The sequence below is a fragment of the Netta rufina genome, assembly GCF_964035555.1.
Source record: "Netta rufina genome assembly, chromosome: 3".
NCBI lineage: Eukaryota > Metazoa > Chordata > Aves > Anseriformes > Anatidae > Netta > Netta rufina.
The window spans coordinates 19,148,379-19,170,319 of record NC_140125.1 but is presented as its reverse complement, the minus strand read 5'-3'; the positions used below and the strand labels follow the sequence as shown (position 1 = coordinate 19,170,319).

At 48.2% G+C, this 21,941-nt stretch overlaps 1 protein-coding gene across 1 annotated transcript in view; it reads left to right on the top strand.

The window, feature by feature from the left end:
- Window positions 1–8,502: 8,502 nt before the first annotated feature.
- GALNT14 (polypeptide N-acetylgalactosaminyltransferase 14) overlaps window positions 8,503–21,941 on the top strand; it is a gene marked incomplete at both ends in the record, with an annotated part of 65,251 nt that continues 51,812 nt past the window's right edge. Inside the window, one exon of the mRNA XM_084285278.1 lies at window positions 8,503–8,634. Coding sequence (XP_084141404.1) covers window positions 8,503–8,634 — 132 coding nt within the window. The remainder of the gene's footprint in view (window positions 8,635–21,941) is intronic.

The window sequence follows — 21,941 nt, the reverse complement described above, 5'->3', positions numbered from 1 at the left end:
AATTTATCAGTACAGTCAGGACTGATTTGTTACACTACCTGTTCTGGGGAAACAAATGTCTCCATTGCTCTCCTCTCCAGTCCAGGCAGACCTTTGTTTTGCTCAGATCAATTATCTAAGGTAGGAAGCTGATGCTCCACAGATAAAGGCATGAAAACTGCAAAATCCTGACTAATGCTACTTAGCCTGGCAGTGCCAGAGACCAATACTGGTTGCAAAGCAGCCACTTGTCATTTTGGTGGCTGCAGATATGAAGCAGAAAAAGTGCCCTTTGCCTGAACTTAATCTCCTACTTTTGTTGTTGTTGTTGTTGAAAATGCAGTGAAAAGTCATAGAAAACGATTCTTTGTTGAATTACGTGTCCCATTTATCACTAACAACATTGTAACTGGACGGTCAACTTCGTCCTTGGAGCTCAAATTCATAGTAAGGGTCAGGTTGAAGATGAGGTTGTTTTTTGTACAAATTTTTGTCTCCTTTATGAGACAACAGAAATAGACTTTGCTACTGCTTTTGAAGGAAATCAGTTTTTCAATTAAAATTTGCTACTGTAATCTCACAATTATTATTCTCATCATTTAAAAAATGATCAGTTAAAAAAGCATGCAATTAAAAAATCCCTTTTCTCCCCAAATCCATTTTGATGGAATAGTTACAGCAAACCTTACAAAAATGTAGGATTTACATTTTCAGATTCAAAAGACCCAGCATGTGGATTGGTATGAAGAGCCATATTAGAAAAGGACCCATTTTTTTCTGACTTGTTTCTAACAAGTTATACATGTGTCTCATGTTGAGGTAAGGGTGAATAGCTGAGCACCCTGCAGAGAGAGCTTTGGAGATCCTTGTGCTCCTGCAGATGCAGCTATGAGAATGACGGCTGCAGCTGATGCTTATTAAGTGGGATGAAATGAAAGCTATAGGTGCTTTAAAGTAGCTGGTTTTCCTCAGCTGAAAGCAGCATTTCTTTCTCATAAATATGCCACAACTAGACATAAAGCGTCTACCTTGCACTACCTGCCTTTTGGTGACGCTATCAGAATATTAGCCTGTTGATGCTCATCCTTGGGGACCGTGGAACACCATGACTCCCAGCCTCCGTGGACAAATTCAGACCACAGAAATAGCCCTGAGCATCTCAAAAGCAGTTTGACCTGAAGGATTGAAGATTTTTGAACATCTGAGATGAATGTTGCTGACAACTCAATTTTTACTTCAGGCTGCTCTTCTTGATTTTGCAGGGCAGGGTGTGGAAGCAAGGCGTGGGCACTTCACAGCCTCCAGTGTCTAGATCAGTGTTTTCAAATGTGCACAAGTTTTCAACAGTTTTTAAACTGCTGAATTTTGCAGAACTTTAATTGTATCAAATGCAAAAAGAAGATGACACTATACAAAACTAACATATAACTAGGCACATAAAGAATTTAGGGGCTGAAGTAACCAAATAATTCCTGTGCTGCAAGAACAAGTTGCTGAGAGCAGCAGAAGGAACTCTGATCTCTCTCTTCTCTCTCTCTCTCTCTCTCTTTTTTTTTTTTTTTTTTTAAATAGTGCAGAGTACCTGGAAATAAATTAAAAAAAAAAAAAATATGCAGGAGAAAATCAGTGGAAAGGCTGTACAGGGATGCCATTTTTTAATACTACTCATTAAATTATGTAAAATGGTAGCAGTGAATTTGGAGAACCACCAAAGAATTTCTGTTAACTCCAGTTAGTGTGCTGTGGTGTGGCATGGAGGGGAGGAGGTGGACATACAGTGCCTCCCCTAGCTCAGGGGTCGGCCAGGCTCTGCTAGCTTGTTCTGGGTTACAATTACCCCTCCTGGCTGTGTCCAGGCTGCAAGGACAGATCCAGACTGGGACCTGAGCCTCTCATCGCACCCAGCACGTGGAGGATAAAAACAAAAGGCTCTGTGCTCCCAGTTCTCCTGCCACTGGCATCTGTTTGCTGAAACAAAGATTAAAAGCCTGAGTTTCTACGAAGATATTTTAATGGCAGTCAAAACCAGGCTCCCAAAAGAAAATTAACCATTGCTTGGACTGAAGGGAGCTCATGAGCTCTAACGAAATGAAGTGATGAGAAAAATAGAGCTAGACCTGCAGAGTTTGATTTGATAAGGCAGGCTGAGGACAGTGGGCACGAGACACTGGCTAAATGTTAGTTTTTACTTGCAGCTGAGTTTTACATCTTTAGGCAAGACTTGATCTCTTCTACAAGCAAATAACACACTCATTTACATGAATAATCCACATTTCTTATGCAAATCACTTCCCTACTGCTGTTTCTACTGTGAATAATATACAGTATAATTACCACATTTATTTAGTGAATATATTTTTGCAGGGTAGCTCTCTGTCCATGAATGCTCTTCATTAGAAAGGCCCAAAAAGCAACGGAGGAGCCCAAGCTGTCAGTCACGTGAGCCCTCCTCTTTCTATTTCTGTTCTGATAAAGCATTTTGGGAGCATTTGAGATGCCTCAGCAAGAGCAGAAGGATGTCAGCATCCTGCCTCCATCCCAGGGAGACCACCTGCTGCTAATGGAAGGCAGCTACCACCCCGCCGCCCCGCTCCCTCCATCCCTCCCTCCCCGCTAGCTAGCCTGCTGCTCTAGCTTCAGCTAACCATAATGAGGCAAGGCACTTTGCACAGTAACTTCCCTTTGTTTATAAGGCCATCCTAATTTTTGTGTGTGTTTAAGTTGGTAATTGCCGAGAAATTTGACAATCTTCCAGGCTTTACCGCTCTTAATTAGGTTCACATGCATATGCATCATCTTCTTGTGTGCTCATTACTGCAAAGAGATCAGAGCCTGAACTTTTGGAACCGTTTCCTCCAATTTTCTGGCATACACAGACTTCCCTGTGAAATAACCCTCCTGCATGGGACAGCATACACTATTCGGAGCATGTCTTGTTGTCCCGAGGAAGCTCTGCTCTGTGCAGTTAAATCAAAATGTATTTCTTATTTGGTGTGCCTCACCTGCCTTGCTGCTACCTAGACTTTCCCTTGGTCATAGCACCATCTGTTGAAATGCCTTTTTGGTAGGAGTTGTTATGGCTCCCAGTGGAAAATATTTCAACTTCTTAGCATCCAGATCGATTCTTTACCTGCTCTGTTTGCATCTATTGATTGCTCTGATCCAACAAGAGCCTCTGGGGCTAACAAATTCTAACAGGTTTGAATATGTTAATGATGAGTCGTTATGTAGGAAAGGATAAATCATGTGTCCAATTAAATGTTTGTTTTCTGAACAGCAGCCTTGATGTTTTGTCCTACTGGTGGGAAAACCAAACCACTGCTTTGTCTTCTAACCAGCAACGATGATATGGTGAAGGGAAACAAGATGTTAGTGCACCTGAGCATGTTCAGCATAGAATATTGTTCCCCTGTAGGTAGACAGGATTTGTAGCAGTGTGTGTGTTTTCCTGTAGAACACAATGGATCTGCTAAGGTTTACATGGATATGAAATAAAAATTAAAAGCCTGAATTTCTATAAAGGTACTTTAATGGCAGGCAAGACCAGGCTCCCAAAGGAAAATTAGCCATCACCTGGACTGGGGGAAGTTCGTGAGCTCTAGAAAAATGGACTTTCAGGTTATGTCTGCTTTCTGCAAAGAGTTACTGCTGGCTTTTAACTATTTTTCAAGGAGATAAGGGGTTAGTTGTTAGCACATTGGATCTTTCGCTTTGAGAACAGGAGATGGCCTGATCAAGTATCATTCACTGTTTTTATACTTACAGCATTTGCTTGTGTAAGGAAGAAATGTCTATTTCGAGACACGTCACCTAAACATTGTGGATGAAATCTTAAGAAGTTAGATGGTGTGTAGCTCATCCCTTTTGGTTTTAAGATCTGTTGGAAGAAGGGAGGGCTGAATAGTCAGGCAATTTTCTATGAAAATAACTCTAGGAGGAAGAGGAGGGTAAAACTTGACATCCAGCTGTGAAAATGCTCCTTCTCACAAGAAGTTTGAGGCAGTATTGCATACTGCCAGCTGTGTTAATCGATGCCTAAATCCTGGTTGGCATCAGGCCATGCTTACATATCACAGAAGTTGAGATTTGGCTCTGAAATGTGCTTAACACCTGCACACAAGTGGAAAGAGGAATTAAAGTTGATTTAAGGACAAAGCTTTGACTGTTTTTTCACTGATCAATTGACTTGTTCTGTTGTGAATGTCACCTGTCCAAACTGCAATTATGTTCTCGAATGTGTCTAAGGGACACAGTCCTGCAGCTGGATAAAATGACTGATTCAATGTATTGAGAATAACAAGAGGATTTGCTCTGAATGCTGGCAAGGGTTCTTTGCTTTCTGTTAGAGATGGAGGATGTATCCATATGCACGCAGGAGCACCATCTCCTGGAGCTTGTTTTCCTGGGAACCAGCTGAGCAGTGCTGCCTCCTGGTGCCCCACTGCCTTCCCACTTTGCTGCTGTGGTATCGGGGTCCCCTGGGAGCATGGGTGCAGCTGCCATGAGGACTGCAGGGTGCCAAGGACCCTGCAGGCTCAGACACTGCTGGTAAATATTCATCTATCCTGTACTGTGTTTGCACAGTGATTGCCCTCACCCATTTGCCCTTGCTGTTCTCCCCCACTTTCTCTTTCTTTCTGCACCTTGGTCCATAAACCATCTACCACAGCAGAAGAGCTACCACATCTGGTCTTGTGCTTCTCAGCACGTCCCCCCAGCCACATGCTGAAGCCAACGTGTCTCGCTTCAAATCTCCCCCTGCTCTGGCCCTTCTTCCCACACCTCCTCTACTGGCACCATCCAGCCCCTGGGAGTGCTGGGAGTGAGTGAAACGGCTGCAGCTAAGCCAGAAAACCAGTGCTCCAGCAAGTGGAGACAAAGCCTGGGGAGAATGTGAACTAAACTTAGTGCAAATAGTGGCTGCTTGATTACAGCTGCTAAAGAAGCAAAATATCTTGTAGTAATTGAGAACTTCTTGTGGAAGGTGGGGTCCTCCAGCCTCCTGATGGTGATGTCTTTGCATTCATCCCAGCGTTTCCTCCATCGGTGTCACACAAGCTAGCTTGAAGGTGGGAGCTGCAGATGAAGATCTGGAGGTGTTCTGGTTCCCATCTATTTGCAGAACAGCTTTTGTTCCTGCAACTGACCAGAGCTTTAATTAACAAATGCTATTAAAGTAACACCTCTCTTTTTTATGCATACTCTGTTCTGACAGTTTAAACCTTTAATTAACTGGAGATGCCATTGTGGAAAGTTTGCTAGAGAAAAACGCTTATGGCTTAATTAAAAAACCCCACAACTTTACAGTTACTGAAAAAGGTCTGCTTACAATTCCAGTGGTGCCAACGAATTCCTCCACTTCTCTTTTTGGATTGTAACTGTGGGCAAGGATGTGCAGAAGTGATATCACTGCCCAAGAGGAGAAGATGCATTCAAAGTACAACTCGGCACCTAGGCAGGCAGCGCTGTCGAACGGTTTCTGAAGCATCCCCTGGGAGCAGGCCGGGGCCATCAAGGTGGTGCCAGGGCCACAGCCACGTGTTGGTTTGCTCCCCCTGCAGCCCCTGCTAGTCCCTGGCACCTTGGATGCTGGGGGACAACGGAGAGATGGGCTTCTTGTGAGACACTCAGCACTTGCCAGAACCTCTGTTTTAGAGCAGCCTGATGTGCTCACACTTCTCCTAGCCCTGTCCTCGCTGTGGTTAAATTCAGGAAGCATAGAACACACCCTTCCAGGGGGAATTTCCAGGGGAGTGAAAACAAATCTCTGGATTTGCTTCTTTTTCCAAGCCTGGAGCAGGGATCAGGGACCATAATTGTACTGTTGGCCACTGAATGAAATCCATTTCCCTGTGCAGCCGTGTATTGCCACAGTGACACCTTTAAAGGCACAGCCTTTTGTTTTTTTTAAAAAAATAAAGATTAAAAACAACAACAACAAAGAAATTCCTTCTGTCATAACTGCTGCCACAAGCAGCACCTCGTCATGAAGAAGCTCTGCTGCCATAAACAGTGGTGAGTTCTATACAGACACTGGTTCTATACAAACGTATGGTGCTATGTGCTCTGCAGTTCTATACATTTGTGGTTGCCCATGCTAAACTCCCATTTCCTAGACTATTTCTTTCTGTCTCTGCTGCTGCTCTCCTGGAGATAGGTAGTATGGTATTAATCTCACTTGTGAAGTTGCTGAGATTGGCAGATGAAAAATTAGGAAAAAATAGGGAAGATACAGCTATCGGTAATAAAACAGAACATATTTTTCTTGCCATGTTTTTTACTGAATCGTAGTAAGATTTGCATATGAGTCTCTGGAAGTCTGACTTTAACACCTAACCTGAAGATTTGTACTCTTGCCTTATTCTTGTTTAAGTAGCCGTTGCTATTGCCTGCTCAATGCATTTTCTGTCCCAGCATACCCGTGCACACCGTACCTTCAGCAGTCAGTGGGAATATACTTTCCTAGAAGCCGAGCTCCTCAGATCTCCGTCTCCCTGCAGGACATCTGCACGAAGCAGCTCTGTCAGGCAAGGATTTGTATATTGTCACTATGGCACGGTGACAGATGCTCCTTGCTGGCATAACGGTGGTGACAGCAGGGAAGGATGAGGCCTTTGCCCATTATCTCTGCTAGGTTATTCATCACCACGCTGAGCCCTGCCAGTAAAGCTTTCCCTCAGCAGAGGGAGTTGTTTCTCAAGGTAATAAGAGCATTATCTGATCGTAGTTCTGTCAGGTCAGCCTATTTACTATCTTTCCTGCAATCTAATTTGTAGTGTATTTCCTTGATATTTTCTGTATTTCCCGTTATATTTTATAATATATTACTAATGAAAATCTGAATTACAAAAAAGATGGGGTTTTTAAATCCACCTCTAAATGATAACAGCTAGGCGCCTTTATCTGGAAAATCTTTTCTACTTCCTAGCATGGAGCAGCAAGGTCTGGTAGGGACCAGCACCCTCTGTAGAAATGCCAGGGGGAATGCTGCATTATATATGGCAGCCCAGGTAACTTTGTCTGGGACAGGAAAGCACTGCTGGCTATTTTCTACTTGGGGAAAGAGCATATTTGGGGCTTGAAAGTGATTCCTGTGCCAAAGGGATCAGAGGGAGGTATGTGAGAGGTGGCGGAGGGTCCATGTCTAAGAGTTGGGGTACGTGCAAGATAACAAGAACATAAACCAGGTGAAAATCTACCACTGATGCACCTCAGCTGCTGGAAGCTTCTCAGGTGGTCTGTAGGTATGTGGCATAGGTGAGCGGTCCCTCAGTACAAGGTACAAAGCAATGGTTTGGGGAAGAAAATAGGGAGACCCGAGCCTGCCTGCTGGGCCTGGATTTCATCATTCTGGTAGAGAATCTTCAGAGTCAGGTGGCCTGAAAACAAAGTGAAATTCCTCATTTGTGGATGCTAATGAAATCTTTATCTGAGCATGTATCTGTGAAAATTGGGCCTGAGAGGCATGGATTACGTTAGGGGAAAAGGACTTAGTGAGCCCTAGAAATTAATCAGAGGAGGACAGAGGGTGAGGATCACAAGTGATAAATTAGCAAGTGACACAAAACAACTGCAGGAAATAACAAGACTGCGAGCAGTGGGTGGGAAATGTATAGGAGAGATTGCTTACAACACGTGCATTGGACTTCCCAGCATTTGACATCTTATCTTTGATTCATTCCATATGTTACTTTATGCACGGGTTCCTGGTTTTATGGGGCTTGTTCTGTAGTTTTCATACGAACACAAATGACTCATATCTGCTCCGATACTTGATTTATTCTCTGACATCTTCTGCATGGGGAAGCACAGATGCTGCAGTGCTTGCCAGCTGAATGCAAGAGCTGCACGTCAGGTGGGTGAGGGGGGACAGCTGGGCAAGGCAACTCTTTTCTGGTGTCCTGTAGGATTTTATTTCTCTTGGCAATGCCTGTGTACCCCGTTTCGGGCTGCCCTGCACGGACAGGCAGGGTGTAGAGCAGCAAGGAGCTGTACCAGGCTGCGTGCAGAGCCAGCGAGGAGCATCCCCTGGGACAGGGGTGAGCGCTCAGCACCGTGGCCGGAGGGGCTCAGGGCACCGAGCTGCGGCTGGCACGCCAAGAGCCGCTCCGCTGCGCATCCCTGGTTAGGATTTTATTTTCGAAGTGCTCTGGCCAGCTCCCCAGCCTCTCATCTTCCCTTCCAAACGCACCGATCCCATTTCACCTCCCCTCTGGCCGGGCCCGGCAGGTGTCTCCGGCTGCCCCCCGGCGCTTGGAGGGGGCGATGGCCGGGCTGGCACGGCTCGGGGTGCCTGGAGGGGGCCGGGCTGTGGGAGGGGAGCCCCTTCCCTGGGCTCCTGCCTCACTCCCCACGGCGCTGCCGCCCCTCCCCTGCCGGTCCCTCCCCTGCAGTGCGTGCAGGGAGCGGGGCTCGCTCCGCTGGCTCGGAGGCAGGCGGCGGCACCCCGCCTCCCCTCGTCCCTCACCTCCCTCGCCTTTTTCTCCCCCTTCTGGACTTTTTCAGCCTCCCCCTCTCCCCGCTATGAGGCGGCCGCCCCGCCGGCTGACGCTGGCCGTGCTGGGGGTGCTGTGGATCGCCGCCCTCCTCCTCCTCTTCTTCGGGGCCAGGAGGAAGCCGGCGGCGGCGGCGGGACCCGAGGGGCGCACGGCGGAGGTAAGGGGGGGAGTGGGACGGGGTTAGGGGACGGGGCAGGCAGCCCCCATGGTGCTGGGGCTGCCGCTGGGGGTCGGAGGCGTCCCCGCTGCCCGGGGAAAGAAGTTGCCGGACATTTGCGGGACACCCCCGCTGCCAGGCTCCCCCGAAAGTTTGGCACCGGCTCCGTGCTGGCAGGTGGCGATGGCGAGGTGCGTGTGGGGTTTTTCTCCCCGCGGAGCAGTTCGTGCCCCCCCCCCCCTCCCCCCCCCGCTGCCCCCCGGTGCCCAGGGCTCAGCCCCCAGCCCAGCTTTGCTGCTGGGACAGGGCACGAAGACTTGTCGCGATTTGGGCATTTCCCAGCCCCTCCAAGGCGAGAAGAGAGCCCCTGCGCTGAGCTCTGGGGCGAGCCCCAGGGAAACCGTCCGGGAGCCTTCGGGGGGTGCCTGGGCTGAGCCTCGGCCGGCATCTCCGCCGTGTCCCCGGGCTCTCGGCCTGGGTTTTGTGCCCCGCTGGGAGGCAGGGTGCAGGTAGGAGCCTCTCCAGCTCCATCTGGGTGGCAGGAGGTTGTGTGTGCAGTTGCACGGCTCCGTGGTGTGTTGTGAGCTCGGAGTGCAGCGCGGTGACAGCACGGGAGAAAGGCAAAAAGCATCTGAGCTGACACGAGGAGGAAAAAGCAGGAGATTCCCTGCCTGAACGATGTGCAAAGCAGGAGAGTTGCACGCAGCCTGTGCTCGTACAAGGTCGCAGGGTGTTTCTTCGGTAGTGGTGCAAGTGGCCTGAGCTAGGCAGAGGGTCAACTTCTGAGAGTGTGCAGAGTACGATCCTGGTTTTAGTGTTACTGCTGTAAATAGTGAACAAACAAATCGGGTTACGTCTGGTTACCTAATCCGAGGCCTGCTGAAATTAATAGTTATTGTAGCAGAGCCCCTCAGCTTAGCTTTGCACCAGTAGCATCAACCTCAGTACTGTCCTATGGCTTGCAGCAGCCATGCATGCTGGCCAGGTCTTCACAGATTCTCACATGTATGTCACCTCTGAAACTAAATTAACAACCTTATTGGGGGAAAAAAGAAAAAATCTGAACTCTTAAAGCTTACTTTTTTTTTTTCTTCATGTGGAGCAGTTGTTTTTTCTTTTATTTATTTATTAAATGAAAATGATTGAATGGGTTCTTCAGGCTTTTGGAAACTTCTGTCCTAGCGGAGGTCACTGTAAAACAAACAAACAAACAAACAAAAACAAACAAACAAACAAAAAACTAGAGAGTGCTCTTGTAACGGTAACTATGCTTTTGTGTAAATGGCCTTCTGTCAGAACTGTGCTCTTAAGGTTTTGAAAAATAAAACCTCCCATGCTTGCAGGCAGCTGCTGTGTTCTTTGCATGAAGCTTACTTCTTGCTCAGCACCAGCTGCTTCATTTTGCAGCTTCTTGGGACCTGCTCCCTGTAGCAGGCCCTGGTCCCATTTCCTGCCCCCCACACCCGACCTCCAGCTCCCTGACGCTGTTCGGGGCCTGCCTGGGCTCCCACAGCAGGCAAAGCAAACTTCTCCCATCTCACAGGATCAGGCCCCAAGTTTTGAAGCTGCAGCTGCCAAGTTGCCATAACTCCAGCAATCTGACTGCTAAAATTGCCTTTCCTTCACTTCCTTTGAATTTTCCATCAAAACAGTGGCATCCCCTTGAGATTCACAGAGTACAGATTCGTTTTTTTTAATGCATTACATTTTTGGCTTTGGGAACCGTTTTTGAGTAGTGTGAATTATGTGCTGGTTGTCATGCTGCTTCAGTTAACCCCTCTGAGCTGATGCTAGCGCTAAAACCAGGGATGCTGTAGCCAGAGATGGGCCTGGCAGTGTGCATCCCGTTCCCTGGTTGATGGGACTGGCTGCCACTAACGAAGGCACGAGCAATTACAGAGGTCCTCCCAGCTTCCTAGAGCCAGCAGTGGAGGTGGTAGGTTGCTACAACACTGCAAACTTTGTGACGTGGTTACAGCTGAGAAACGGAGCAAATCCACATCAACTTTCCTGGCAGCATTCTCCTCTCTCAGTACAGCTCTATTTCTGTGCTCATTTGCACGCCGTGTATCATGCCTTGCATGGATTAACCTTTGGTTCCCTCGTAGTTAGGCTCCAGCTGGTAGTGCCTCGAGGTGCCTGCTCTGCTCGTGGCTGCCACAAGCTCCATCAGCGCCTTCACTGCTCATCCTTTCCTCCCTGTGTTTCTAGTCTGCCGCTCACCGTGCAGCCTTTTACCACGATTTCTGAGTCCTGCCCAGCAGTGTGATGTGCTGGGGCTGGCTTTGCAGCCTGTGGGGTGCAGCAACCCCATGTGGGGCAGACGGTGTGGAAGAAAATAATGCACTCCATTTAGGACCACGAAACTTGTTGAAGAGAAGCTGTACACAGGACAAATTTGTCATCTTGTACTGCTGTTTGTGTGGGTATTGTTGCCGTCTTTTTTTCTTCCATTTTCTTCCCCGAAGGGCAGGTCAAACTCTATTTGTGCAATAAGCAAAGTCTCCTCTTGCCTTTTCTGAAGCCAAATAAATTCAGTGGGGTGAGGAATGGTGGTGGAGTACCTGGTTACTGGCTGGGGCAGCCAGCAGGACACGGCATGCATCCGCTGGGTGATCAATGCAGAGCACTCAGCTTTGCTGATTAGCTGAGACTCAGCGGTAATTCCTGCGCAGTCACTTTCAGTGTAGGGTTTCCAAATCCTTCGCAGGCATTAGTTCCAGCATGTCTCCCTGCCCCGGTGGTTTTCTGGCTGGGTACATGGGACTTGGAGAAGTTAATTGGTCTTTTGTGTCCTCATGGCTCTCATTGACTCCAGGGGATTGGAGTGGCTCAGCCCACTTGCAAAATCAGGCTGCCTGAGAGTACCCTACAGGCGGGCAGAGTGCTGTGGGAATGTACAGCTTGCAGAAATGCCTGGCCCGAAGTACTGCCAGCTCCCTCCCCTGCCTCCTGCTCAGGGAGCCTTTGCTCCCTGGCCTGTTGCTCTGCTTTGGTTTGGAAGGGGGTGGGGGTACGCATAGAAATTAATAACTTAATTGCTTTGAGAAATAATGAGAGGAACTGACACATGGGATTAATTGTAAGAAATTTCCCAAACTGATAGGTGAGGAGTGATTTTCATGGAGAGGTGATATTTCACCTACTGCCGGTGCCTTTGTAAGGTTGGAGCTGCACAGCCTTGTGTGATGCTGATGGAGAGCTGGAGAGTGCAGGTGACAACGCCTTGGTCACCTCATCTCCTCTTTGTGCTGAATCTGTGCCCAGCTGACATGGGGAGAGAGCTGGCTACATTAGCAGAGCCCTGCCACAGTGAGGGGCTCCAAAGGATCTCAGCTCCAGGGCTTTGGACCAGCATTGAGTGCAGAAGGGGTTGGAAGATGCATTTATGGTTGGATTTGGGATTTTTTTTTCCCTTTTCCGTTCTCCTGAGAGTGCTGGCTTGCTTGCTCCATCTGACAGCTGAAGCACAGCTGACAGCTGAAGTGGGTCCTTTTTGGGCTGGATTGTTGGAGAAACGCTATGGAGAAGTTTCTTTCATTAAACAAATGACCTAACAAGATGCACTTGACTTGCACCAGTGTTTGCAGTGCAACAACTCCTTCCTGATGGTGTTCAAATGCAGCGGTGGGATGGCTCCCAGGATATGATTAGTACTGGGCATTTGGTGATGTCTTCATGTGGGGTAACGCCGCAGAAGTAGTTTTTGAGAAAGGGGAGAAAATAGTCCAAGTACTTCTGAAAGTTGGTTTTGCCATAAAACAAAAATAATTCAAAGGCCTGCACAGGAGGATGAAGAAGATACCATAAAAGCATCAATAACCACCTGATCCCTATCCCAGGGTGAGCTACAAGATATGCAGAAAGATTTTGGCCATCTCCCAGATGAGCACATTGTCACCTGGCTGCTCTGATGCTGGAACAATGGCATCGGTGGCTTGGAATTAGAGGGCATGGAATTAGAGGCCAGGGAAGCCAAACAGCCGGGATCCCCCGCTAGGGAAGGATGCATTGACAAAGCAGTTGGAAAAGGGGCACAGGTCTTCATCCTCCAGAGGTGACTCCTGGCAGGCATAAAGCAAAGGTATCCCTTCAAGGAAGATCTTGGAATATCACCAGAGGAGGAGGTGACACGTGCTGAAGAAACTCCAGGTTGGGTGCCAAAAAGACTGTTGTGGTTTAACCTAAGCACTACACAGCCATTTGCTCACACAGACCAGTGGGGTGGGGGTGCTGCATCCTTACTGCTTGCTCTAAATGCTCAGGGAAGCTCAGCACCTTGTGGGATTGGGCCTCAGTGCAAAGGGACGCTTGCCAGCTTTGCACTTGCATGCCTCGTAGCAGCCTGCATTTCCTTCTGCATTATCATCATTGAGGAAAAAATCAGCACCTGGAGCTCAGCTGGCAGCCTCCAGATCTTAAATCTCTGTAAGTTTTATAACAGCAGAGCCACTTAACAGATTAAAATAACTGTTTCTAGCAAAAATTCAGATCTTAACAATTAAAGGATTGAAGTGCAAAGTCTGTCATGAACAAGAAGATAGAACAGAGAGGCTCTGTGCTCAGGGCTTGGGTAGGTCCAGGATGGGGGAGAAGAGGAAACTTGTGCTGTACTCTGCAGGTGAAAGCCCGCCTTGAAATGTCTAGGAGCAAACACAGACTTTCCAGGATGCCTGAGGTGTTGATGTACAAACAGTGCAGGAGATGCACAGGGCAGAATCTATTTTCAGTGTCCTGTCTCTATTTTTAGCAATAGATGTGGAAATATAAAACATTAAAACACCAAACACGTCCATCCCCTCTCTGTGGGTCGGGCTGGAGGTGTGAGGCAGGACTGTGGCACAGACAGATGATTGCTTTTCTTCTACTGGGCTTGGGAAACGGGTTTCCTCATCCTCCTCTTTCCGCAAATGAGCGTGTCCTTGTAGAGCCCACGTGAGGTGAGAAGTCCTGTCAAAGCTGGCCTGGCACAGCCTGGCCACCTTGGTGAATAAACCAGCCACGAACAAATGGCGAGCAGATGGGGCTGTACAGCTCGTTCAATTAATTCATTTACTGCCTGGGCATCAGCACGCTCCAAGAGATCTGTGAAACAATGGGCAGTAAATGAAAAGCCTTTTGAATTTTTTCACTGGTGATGAAAACCCTGTTAATTTTTCAATTCGCCGAGGGAGCTGGGTGGAGCTGTCTGACTGCGTGGCCAATTCAAAACGGCAGGGAGCCACCTACAGCCCCCCATAACCACTGACCAGGAGGGCTGGAAGCAGGGACAGGGGCAGGGACGGGGCACGGAGGTCAGTCTGTGTGGAAAGGCAGCATGCTCGGCCCTACAGCAGGTGTGGGATGCGGCCCTGAGGGCCTCCCTTGCCTCCCTAGGGGATGGATAGCAAAGCAGGTATAGTCATGGATGGGTGATGCTTGAATAAGACCTGTTGGCTGTGTGAGGTGGTGATCGGTGGGATATCCATCCATGCACCTGTCCTGGCTTTGTGCTTCAAAAAAAAAAAAAAAAAAATCAGAGGGAAGGATGGAGAAGCGTGCAAGGATGATGGTAGCTAAATGTCAACAAACATGAGTCATGTTGGTAAAAGCTGTTGAGAATCAAAAGACAAGAAATACTTTTTATCCTGCTCTGGAAAGACAGTTAGTGTGAAAAATGCTTCTGGTGCTCTCTGAAGGCCCTGAGCAGAGGTCACCAAGACCTTGGGGACACTTAGGGATGGGCTTAACAGAATAAAAGGTCCATACGAGCCTTCTAACCAGGTCTTTTACATACCAGTCTTTGAACCAGGCAGTTCTCTCCAGCTCACTCCTTTCCATTATAAGACAGCATTCTCCTGACTTACTTGAATGTAGCCAGGGCCCAGGGACTGTTTTGGCAGGGTTTCCTTATCCTGCTCTTCCCAGCTGTCTCTTGGTGCCAGGTCTGTGGTGTGATCTGTGCCTTCCCGCAGGTGAGGGGAGCTGGGCATGCCAGGTGCCAGGGTTATAGATAGCAATACTGAGTCTGGGGGGAATATCATGGTTCTAGAGGTTTGCTTTTCCTCCTGAATCTCAGTAGTTAGGCGTAAAGTCCAGGGCAGACTGCATCAGGGATGGTCTGTTCAGCTACTTTTGTAGGCCTACAACAGGAGGAGCGTGAGCAAGGACAGCACTGGGAGAACCCGAGTTACAAACAGCACAGTCTTACAAGCCCACATGAGAGTAGCATTACTGTCCTGACAAATCCTCAGATACCTGAGTATGGCTTTTGAGCTGAGTGGTTTTTCTGGGATTTGGAGATGTGCACACTGTTGTGCAGTGTGTAAGCAAGGGGACAATGCCTGCTCAGAGAGAGGGCAGGCAGTGGGAATTGCAATGACTTGTAGAAGGTGCTGACAGTGTTGAGTGTTCTTTCGATTCCCGTGCTCGTCCTCTTGGAGGACAACCTCTAAAATATACAGCCAGCCCACAGCCTGGAGTCACCCCTCACATGGCAAAATTCATGGGACCACTTGTCAAGGGAAGCTGGCACTTGGCTTGGTGTGCCTGTAATGTTGGAGTGGTCAGCTCGGGAGGGACTGGGCTCCTCTCTTTTTTTTTTTTTTTTTTTTTTTTGCCATTTTAGTTCCTTTTTTAAAACACCCCAGCCTTCCCTGTAGGCATATGTCTAACTACGCAGATGAGCTCCATGGATGATCTGGGAGCTGGCAGCAAACACAACCCATGGGACCAGAGTGGTGCTTCCACATGTCTGTGTACGAGCTCCCATCTTTGATGTATGAGCTCATATTCACCAGTGGAAAAGAAGTTCCAGAGAAACCATAGAAATGCAAAAGCAACCTACTGCATCTGTGCGAAACACCATTATAACCAATTCCCTTCCACGAGGGCGGCGCAGCATTTGGTGCAGTAAAACCAGTTACAGAGATGTGTCTGTGGAGAAAGCAAAAGTCAGAGCTCTTTAAGAAAGACATTGGTGTGAAGTGGTAATCATGTGTAGCCTAACAACAAAGGGTGCGTTGGACTGACTGTTAATTGCAGCAGCTCTGGTAATGGCTGTTGGTTTCTTGCTGGCTTCCTCCTGTTTATAGAAGGAAAGGGGTGAGGACCTAATGAATCAGGGGGCTTTGCTCCCAGTCCCCTTTCTTGTGCAATGAAAAAGCCATTTTCTCCTATTTCTCTCACAGTGAAGTGCTCAGCTTTTGCCAGCAACACAGCACAGTTGCAATTACATTGATTTCTCACCCTCCTTCCCCTCCTTGTTTCCAGTCTCTCAGCAGGAGTTGGTTTTGTAGGAAAAGCGAGCCAAGGAAGAAACCTGAGGCCCCATCCTCCACTTCTCTTAATCATCACTGCTTCCCTCCCACTACGCGTTCCCGTACGAGCCATGCAGTTGAGATGCATCAGGTCTTTCCCAGGTGATGCTTGGAAAACCTCTTCCACAGCTGGGGATAGCTGGAGAGGTAGGTTTATCCCCCTACTTGCTGCTCCGCTGGGAGAGTAGTATTAACAGTTTGTCTTTCATCCTGCTATTGCAAAGCTCCTTATAAGCCTTAATTAAACCTTACTTCTTATGGAGAGAGTGGGCTTGGTGCTAGGGCAGAGGGCTGATGCCCTGTGGGGTGCAGACAGAAATTAGTCATAGAGTCAAAGAATAAGTCATATTCCTAATCACAGAATATCCTCAGTTGGAGGCAACCACGAGGGTCATTGAATCCAACCCCTGGGTCTCTCACTTCCCTGGGGAGCCTGTTCCAAGTGCCCGACTACCCTCTTGTGAAGAACCTCTTCCCAATATCCAGCCCAACTCAGCTTCATGTCACTGCCTCAGGCCCTATCCCTGGTCACCAGAGAGAAGACATCAGCATGTCCCCCTCTGCTTCTCTATGTGAGAAAGCTTTAGATCGTGATGAGGTCTCCCCTCAGTCTCCTCTTCTCTAAGCTGAACAAACCAAGTGATTCAGCTGCTCCTCTAGTGTCTTCCCCTCTAGACCTGTCACCATTTTTGTAGCCCACCTCTGGACACTCTCTAGTAGTTCATATCCTTATATTGTGGTGCCCCAACCTGCACCCAGTGCCTGAGGTGAGGCCACAGCAGCACAGCGGGACAGTCCCTGCCCTCGACCAGCTGGCAGTGCTGTGCCTGAGGCACTCCAGGACTTCCTGCAAAGCGGCTCAGGCTCCAGCTGTATGATATTATTTGGGGCAGCAAATGAGCTAATGATTGCATCTCATCTCGGGAAGTACAGCAGCAAGAGCAGGAAATGTAGTGCCAGGAGACGATTCAGAAGAAACGCAGGTTCATTTTCTGATCAGGCTAACAGACAAGGGAAAGATTGACTTGTATTCCTCCTCCTCCCCCAATATCAAGTGCGACGGAGGGTTTAGTTTTTCTCTCTTCTCCATGCCAACAATAAACCTGATCTGAAAGGGATAGGAGGAGAGAGGGGGCTCAGGCACTGCCAAACAAATGGGCTCTGAAATAAACCACCTTTTATTCTCTAAATATTGTTCGCAAAGCCAAGGAAATAGAGGCAGATTTTTTTTTTTGAAGCCACTGAAGGAATATGTCCAAAGGATGTAATTTGACCCAATCAAGGAAAATAAGGCTGCTTTGTCCTGGCTGTCTGAATAGCTTTGTCTGCATTTAGACACACGCCATTTCCTCCTCAAGGACCGCTGCCATCGTCAGACAATTACAAACACACCTCATAACACATCAGTGCATGGCTTGCAAATACGAGGCAAGTAGAAACACTCAGCAGTGCAGGCACTGACCGCAGCCCCCTTGTGCTGAGGATGTATGGATCCTCAGATTGTATGGATCTTTTCTTCTCTGCATTTTACTTTTAGTTAATTGTGGGTATGTTGGAGGGACAAAATACTGGAGTTACAGGTGGAAGCAGGCTCGTGGCTCATGCCAGTTCTTCTTTTTATTAAAGCATTGGGTTTTTGTGGCTGGTGGGTTCTTTTGATTGTTTTTTTTTTTTTTTTTAAGCATTTTAGGACAATCAGCCCTATCCAGTGGGTTGATTTGGGGTGCTTTGGGATGAAAGCTGCTGCATGCTTTTGGAGTCTATGAAATATGAGACAACATGGCTCGGTTTCTCCTATGGATAAAATGAAGATGGGTTTTGCTTTTGTACTCACCTGCATGGTGGTGGGAGCAGAGCTGGATGAGAAAGGATTGGGGAGGAGCCATTGCGTTTGCAATGCCCGCCACGTTTTTCTGGAGCAATAATACAGTGTCATTTGGATGGAGAGAGACTTGAACGCATTAACCAGCCATCTGGTCCTGCGCTGCCAGTTGGAACAGATGACTATCTGGGTAGCATTCAGGTCCAAAGCACGCCTGGCGTGTAGGCTCCACGCAGCACACTCCTCCCAGCAGCTCGAGGTTCTTTGTGGAGCACCGACCTATCGTGCAGGACACTGACTGCGTGACACTGCTCTATCACCACGTGAATCCTCCATCATGTCCCTGAACATCCCTGCAGCACGCTGGGTGACCCCTCCTCGGTTTTGAAGCAACTATTTTCATGTTATTCCTTACCTCACCCTGCTGACCCTAGGTCCCATTACTGGGGCACAACATACTCACTTCCATGCAGACTTCTTGTCGTGCTCAGTGCTCTGGCAGCTGAGAGCTTTGTGAGCTTCAAGGGCATGCATCTCCTTTGCAGAGGTGCTGTGTGTGGTGTTTGGTCAACACCAAAAACTTTGGGAAGATCAAGCCTACAGCCAGCCTGAAATCTGCTGAGACCTCTCTGTTTTGTTTGTAGGAAGTGTTGTGATTTTGTGTGAATCAGCTTTACCAAAGGCTCCTTGAGTTGCCAAGCTTGGTGATGTTCCTGGAGCAAAAGTAAGACATCCAAGCCCACCTGTCTGGTGTGTGGTCCCTGCCCCAGGCCTAGGAGAAGGAAGGATATTTTGATGAGGAGGTGACCAGGATTTCCTAACAGGAGCAAAACAACTTACTCCTTCCTTGGCTTTGTACACCTGCTGACCAGCTCGGTGTGCATGCAGTGTGCTTGGTTACCTGGAGCAGAGAAACCTGACCGAAGCACTATGTAAACGTGAACTGGGAACCGTGACTTTTGGTATAAGCAAGCACCCAGATCTCCTGGTACTAGCAGCAGTTTAGTGCCTTGGGCAAGCCAGCATCTGTCTTCCTGAATGCAGGATTAGGTCTCAGGATCTTTTTCCTGTCTTGGAGGAACTGGCAGCCTTTGCTGTATCAGAAATGTAAAGCAGAGTAACTCCCACTTTTTTTTTTCCCCCCAATTTCCAGAAACTGTTTCAGGGCTGTAGGCTGTACTTTCCAACTGTGGGAAGCTTTTTAGAATGATATTCATCTACCGAGAAAATAAAAGCTTGAAAGAAGTTAGTTAGGGGTCTTGTTCCTGTGAGAACAGGCTAACACTTGACCTGAAGAACATGCTATCTATTTCTGAGGAGCAATTGGGTTCATATGTTGCTCAGAAATCCACCCCAGGTTCATTTTCTGTGTGTTACACATAGGTACAGTGATGCAGAAATGAATTTGTTGAAGGCCTTAATGTTTCCTTGGTGTTACAGGACCCCAAGTCCATTTGAATGCTGCTGTAAGGAGCCATATGAGGCTTTATCACCTGGTGGCCTTAGTCGTGCTACCTGACTGTGCTCTTGCATCAGAACCACAGCTACAGAGGCTGTTGAGTGCCCTTAATATTTATATAGAGACCCTTTGCTCCTGCAGGCTCTGTTGCCTGCTGCTGTTGGCAGTAGCGTTACACCGACGGCCAAATTGCCAAAGTCCCTCCAGCCAGGAGGTTCAAAGGCAGCATTAAATCTCTCCCGTTTGTCCATCTCCTTTTTTTTTTTTTTTTTTTTTTTTTTTCTTTTCTGGATATCTTTTAGCAAACAAAATATGCAGGGGAAGGGTTCAGAGCATGAAACGAGATGGGAAATGAGCTCCTTGTGAACCACTTAAAAGCATGTTTGCTGCAAAGGAAAGCAGGGGTCAGAGTAACCAACTTTCAAGTGTGCCGCTTCTGTGCAGCAGCTCCTGATCTCTACAGGTGGCAGGGAGGCTTGGAGGGGCTCTGAGGATGTGTCAGAGAGAGCAAAGGTGAAAAAAGGGAGCTGTATATGACTCTTTTGGTGCTTGGGGTCAAGCCTGGATTGCATCTACTGGAGCTGAGCTGGTGGCATCTTTGCTGGTGAACAGTTGTCTGTCTGGAGCCAAGCAGAGCCTGGCAGCTCCCCCGGGCTGCTGTGTAGATGTTGGGTGGCAGTGCTTTAAGCCTCTGTTGTCTGGAGACGAAGTGGCAGCGGTGATGCTCTTTTTATAGAGAGAGACTTGGAGGCCCGGGAAGAATTAGTAGGGGGTGCTTTGTAAAATCAGCTGCTTGGCTAAATTTTTGATAAATCTTAGCCAAATCATGTAAATTGAGCTAAAATCATCGTAGAACTGTCATTCTTGACAGGAAAAAGAAAGCAGGAGTCAGAGGAGAAAGCAAAGAGTTTGCAGTACTGGGAAAGCTGTAAGGCTGTTGCTTGACTCATGAACGTGTCTCCACCTTGGGTGTGCTGCTGAGCTTTGGGCATCTGAACCGGCGTAGGTCCGATGTTGACAGCAGGTCAGGTGGGTGATGGAGAGTTACCTTGAGGGAAGGAGGTGGGTTCAGAGTGGGATTTCATTGCTGGGACTTGCTGCTGCCAGGTGTCTGTGGCATTCGGTACTCAGCTGCTGCCAGTAAAAGGATTTGACGTTGGCATGGCTGCTCTGAACCTCAGTTTTCAGAAGAGGAGGACAACAGGTGGCAGAAAACGTCCTGTGACTCGAAAAGGTCTCTCGACAGCAAAAGTTGGGGAAAATCCTGACTTGTAAGGAAGCTACGTGCAGCTAAGCAGCACGGTGGGTGTCTTCTGAAGCAACTGGTGCTGGTACCAAGCCAGACGTCTGCTCCGTGGGCTGCCTGGAGGGTTTGCTGGCTGAGGCCGGGTGCGGAGGAGCAGCGGTGTCACTGGGAGCTGTGCCCGTGGCAGCGCAGTCTTGTTTCGCGAGACAAGGGGGGAGGAGGGATGAAGAAAAGCACCTGAAGCTGAAGGAGGATGTGAAAAAGAGTAGGATGAAATTCTGTCCCATGAATCTGGCCTCCAGCCAAAACACCCCAGCGAGTGCCTGTGAGCTCCTGCTGGGTGCCCTGGGGTCTGTCACCACCGAGAGCGCTCAGGAGCTGTTCTTGCTGCAGCAGAGCTCAACCTGCCTGGAGACCTCCAGGTGCCAGGGACAGGACAGATCGCTGCAGGTGGACAAAGGGCTTGGGTGTCCATTTTTCCTCTCTATCCCAATTTATGTTCTGGATAATTGTCAGCTTTATGGAAAATGATTCTTGGGGGCAATGCCACTGCCTGGGGAAGAGGGGGGAACCTCAAAGTTGGGCACCCAGATACTTCTCCCCTTGATGCAGGCAGTTTCTGGATATTTTCCCCTATCCATCCTGACGTGGTGGAGAACAGTGCATCTCCTCCCACCCACAGGGCTGCTCCAAGCCTGTCCCCAGCCTGACTTCAGCTCCTTCGGTGACGGGGTGCAGTGGCCCTTTAACTTTACCTTTGTGTGGATTGCCAGCAGCTGACAGCCAGGTGGTTTCATCAACAGCCCCATTTCAGTGAGCAGCAGGTAGTTCACCTACAGTGTCTTCACTGCTCTCTCCCAGGTTATTAGGAATGGAAGTAAACTGCCAATGCAACTTCCATTTTTTTCTGCTCCCTGTTTAAGCTTTCTTTTGTGTTTCACTCCATTTTGGCAGTGAACCTGCCTTGATTTTCATTGACAGGCAGTTTTAGTTTTCAATTCCTACCCCTGCAACATGATGTTGTTACATTTGTTATTGCAGAATGCAAGGACTTTGCGGTTAAAAACAAACCAAAGCTATACTTACTGAAGCAAGGCAAGAAAAAGCACAGTTTAAGGTTTCTGGTAATGCTAGGCTTTCTAAGGGCCAGTATGTGTGCAAATTTAGTGTTTGAGGATGAACACAGCTACCCTGGGAGGTGAGGGAATGCTTTATGGGGCGCCTGCAGCAGCCAACATACCTTGGGGAGTAGAGGGGCATCCCTGTGCTTCTGGGGGCTTTATCAGTGGACCTGTTTGTCTCTGCTTGGAAAAAGCAAATCCATGGTGTTTTACCAGATTTGTTAGAATAGGCCAAATAATATTAAAGCTTGCAATCTTTGGAAACATGCTTTTCCCCATCAGGAATTCCCCACAGTGGAAAATCTTAAGGTGGTTGTACTCTGAAAGGATGCTAAACACAGCAGACTTGTTGCCATGCTGC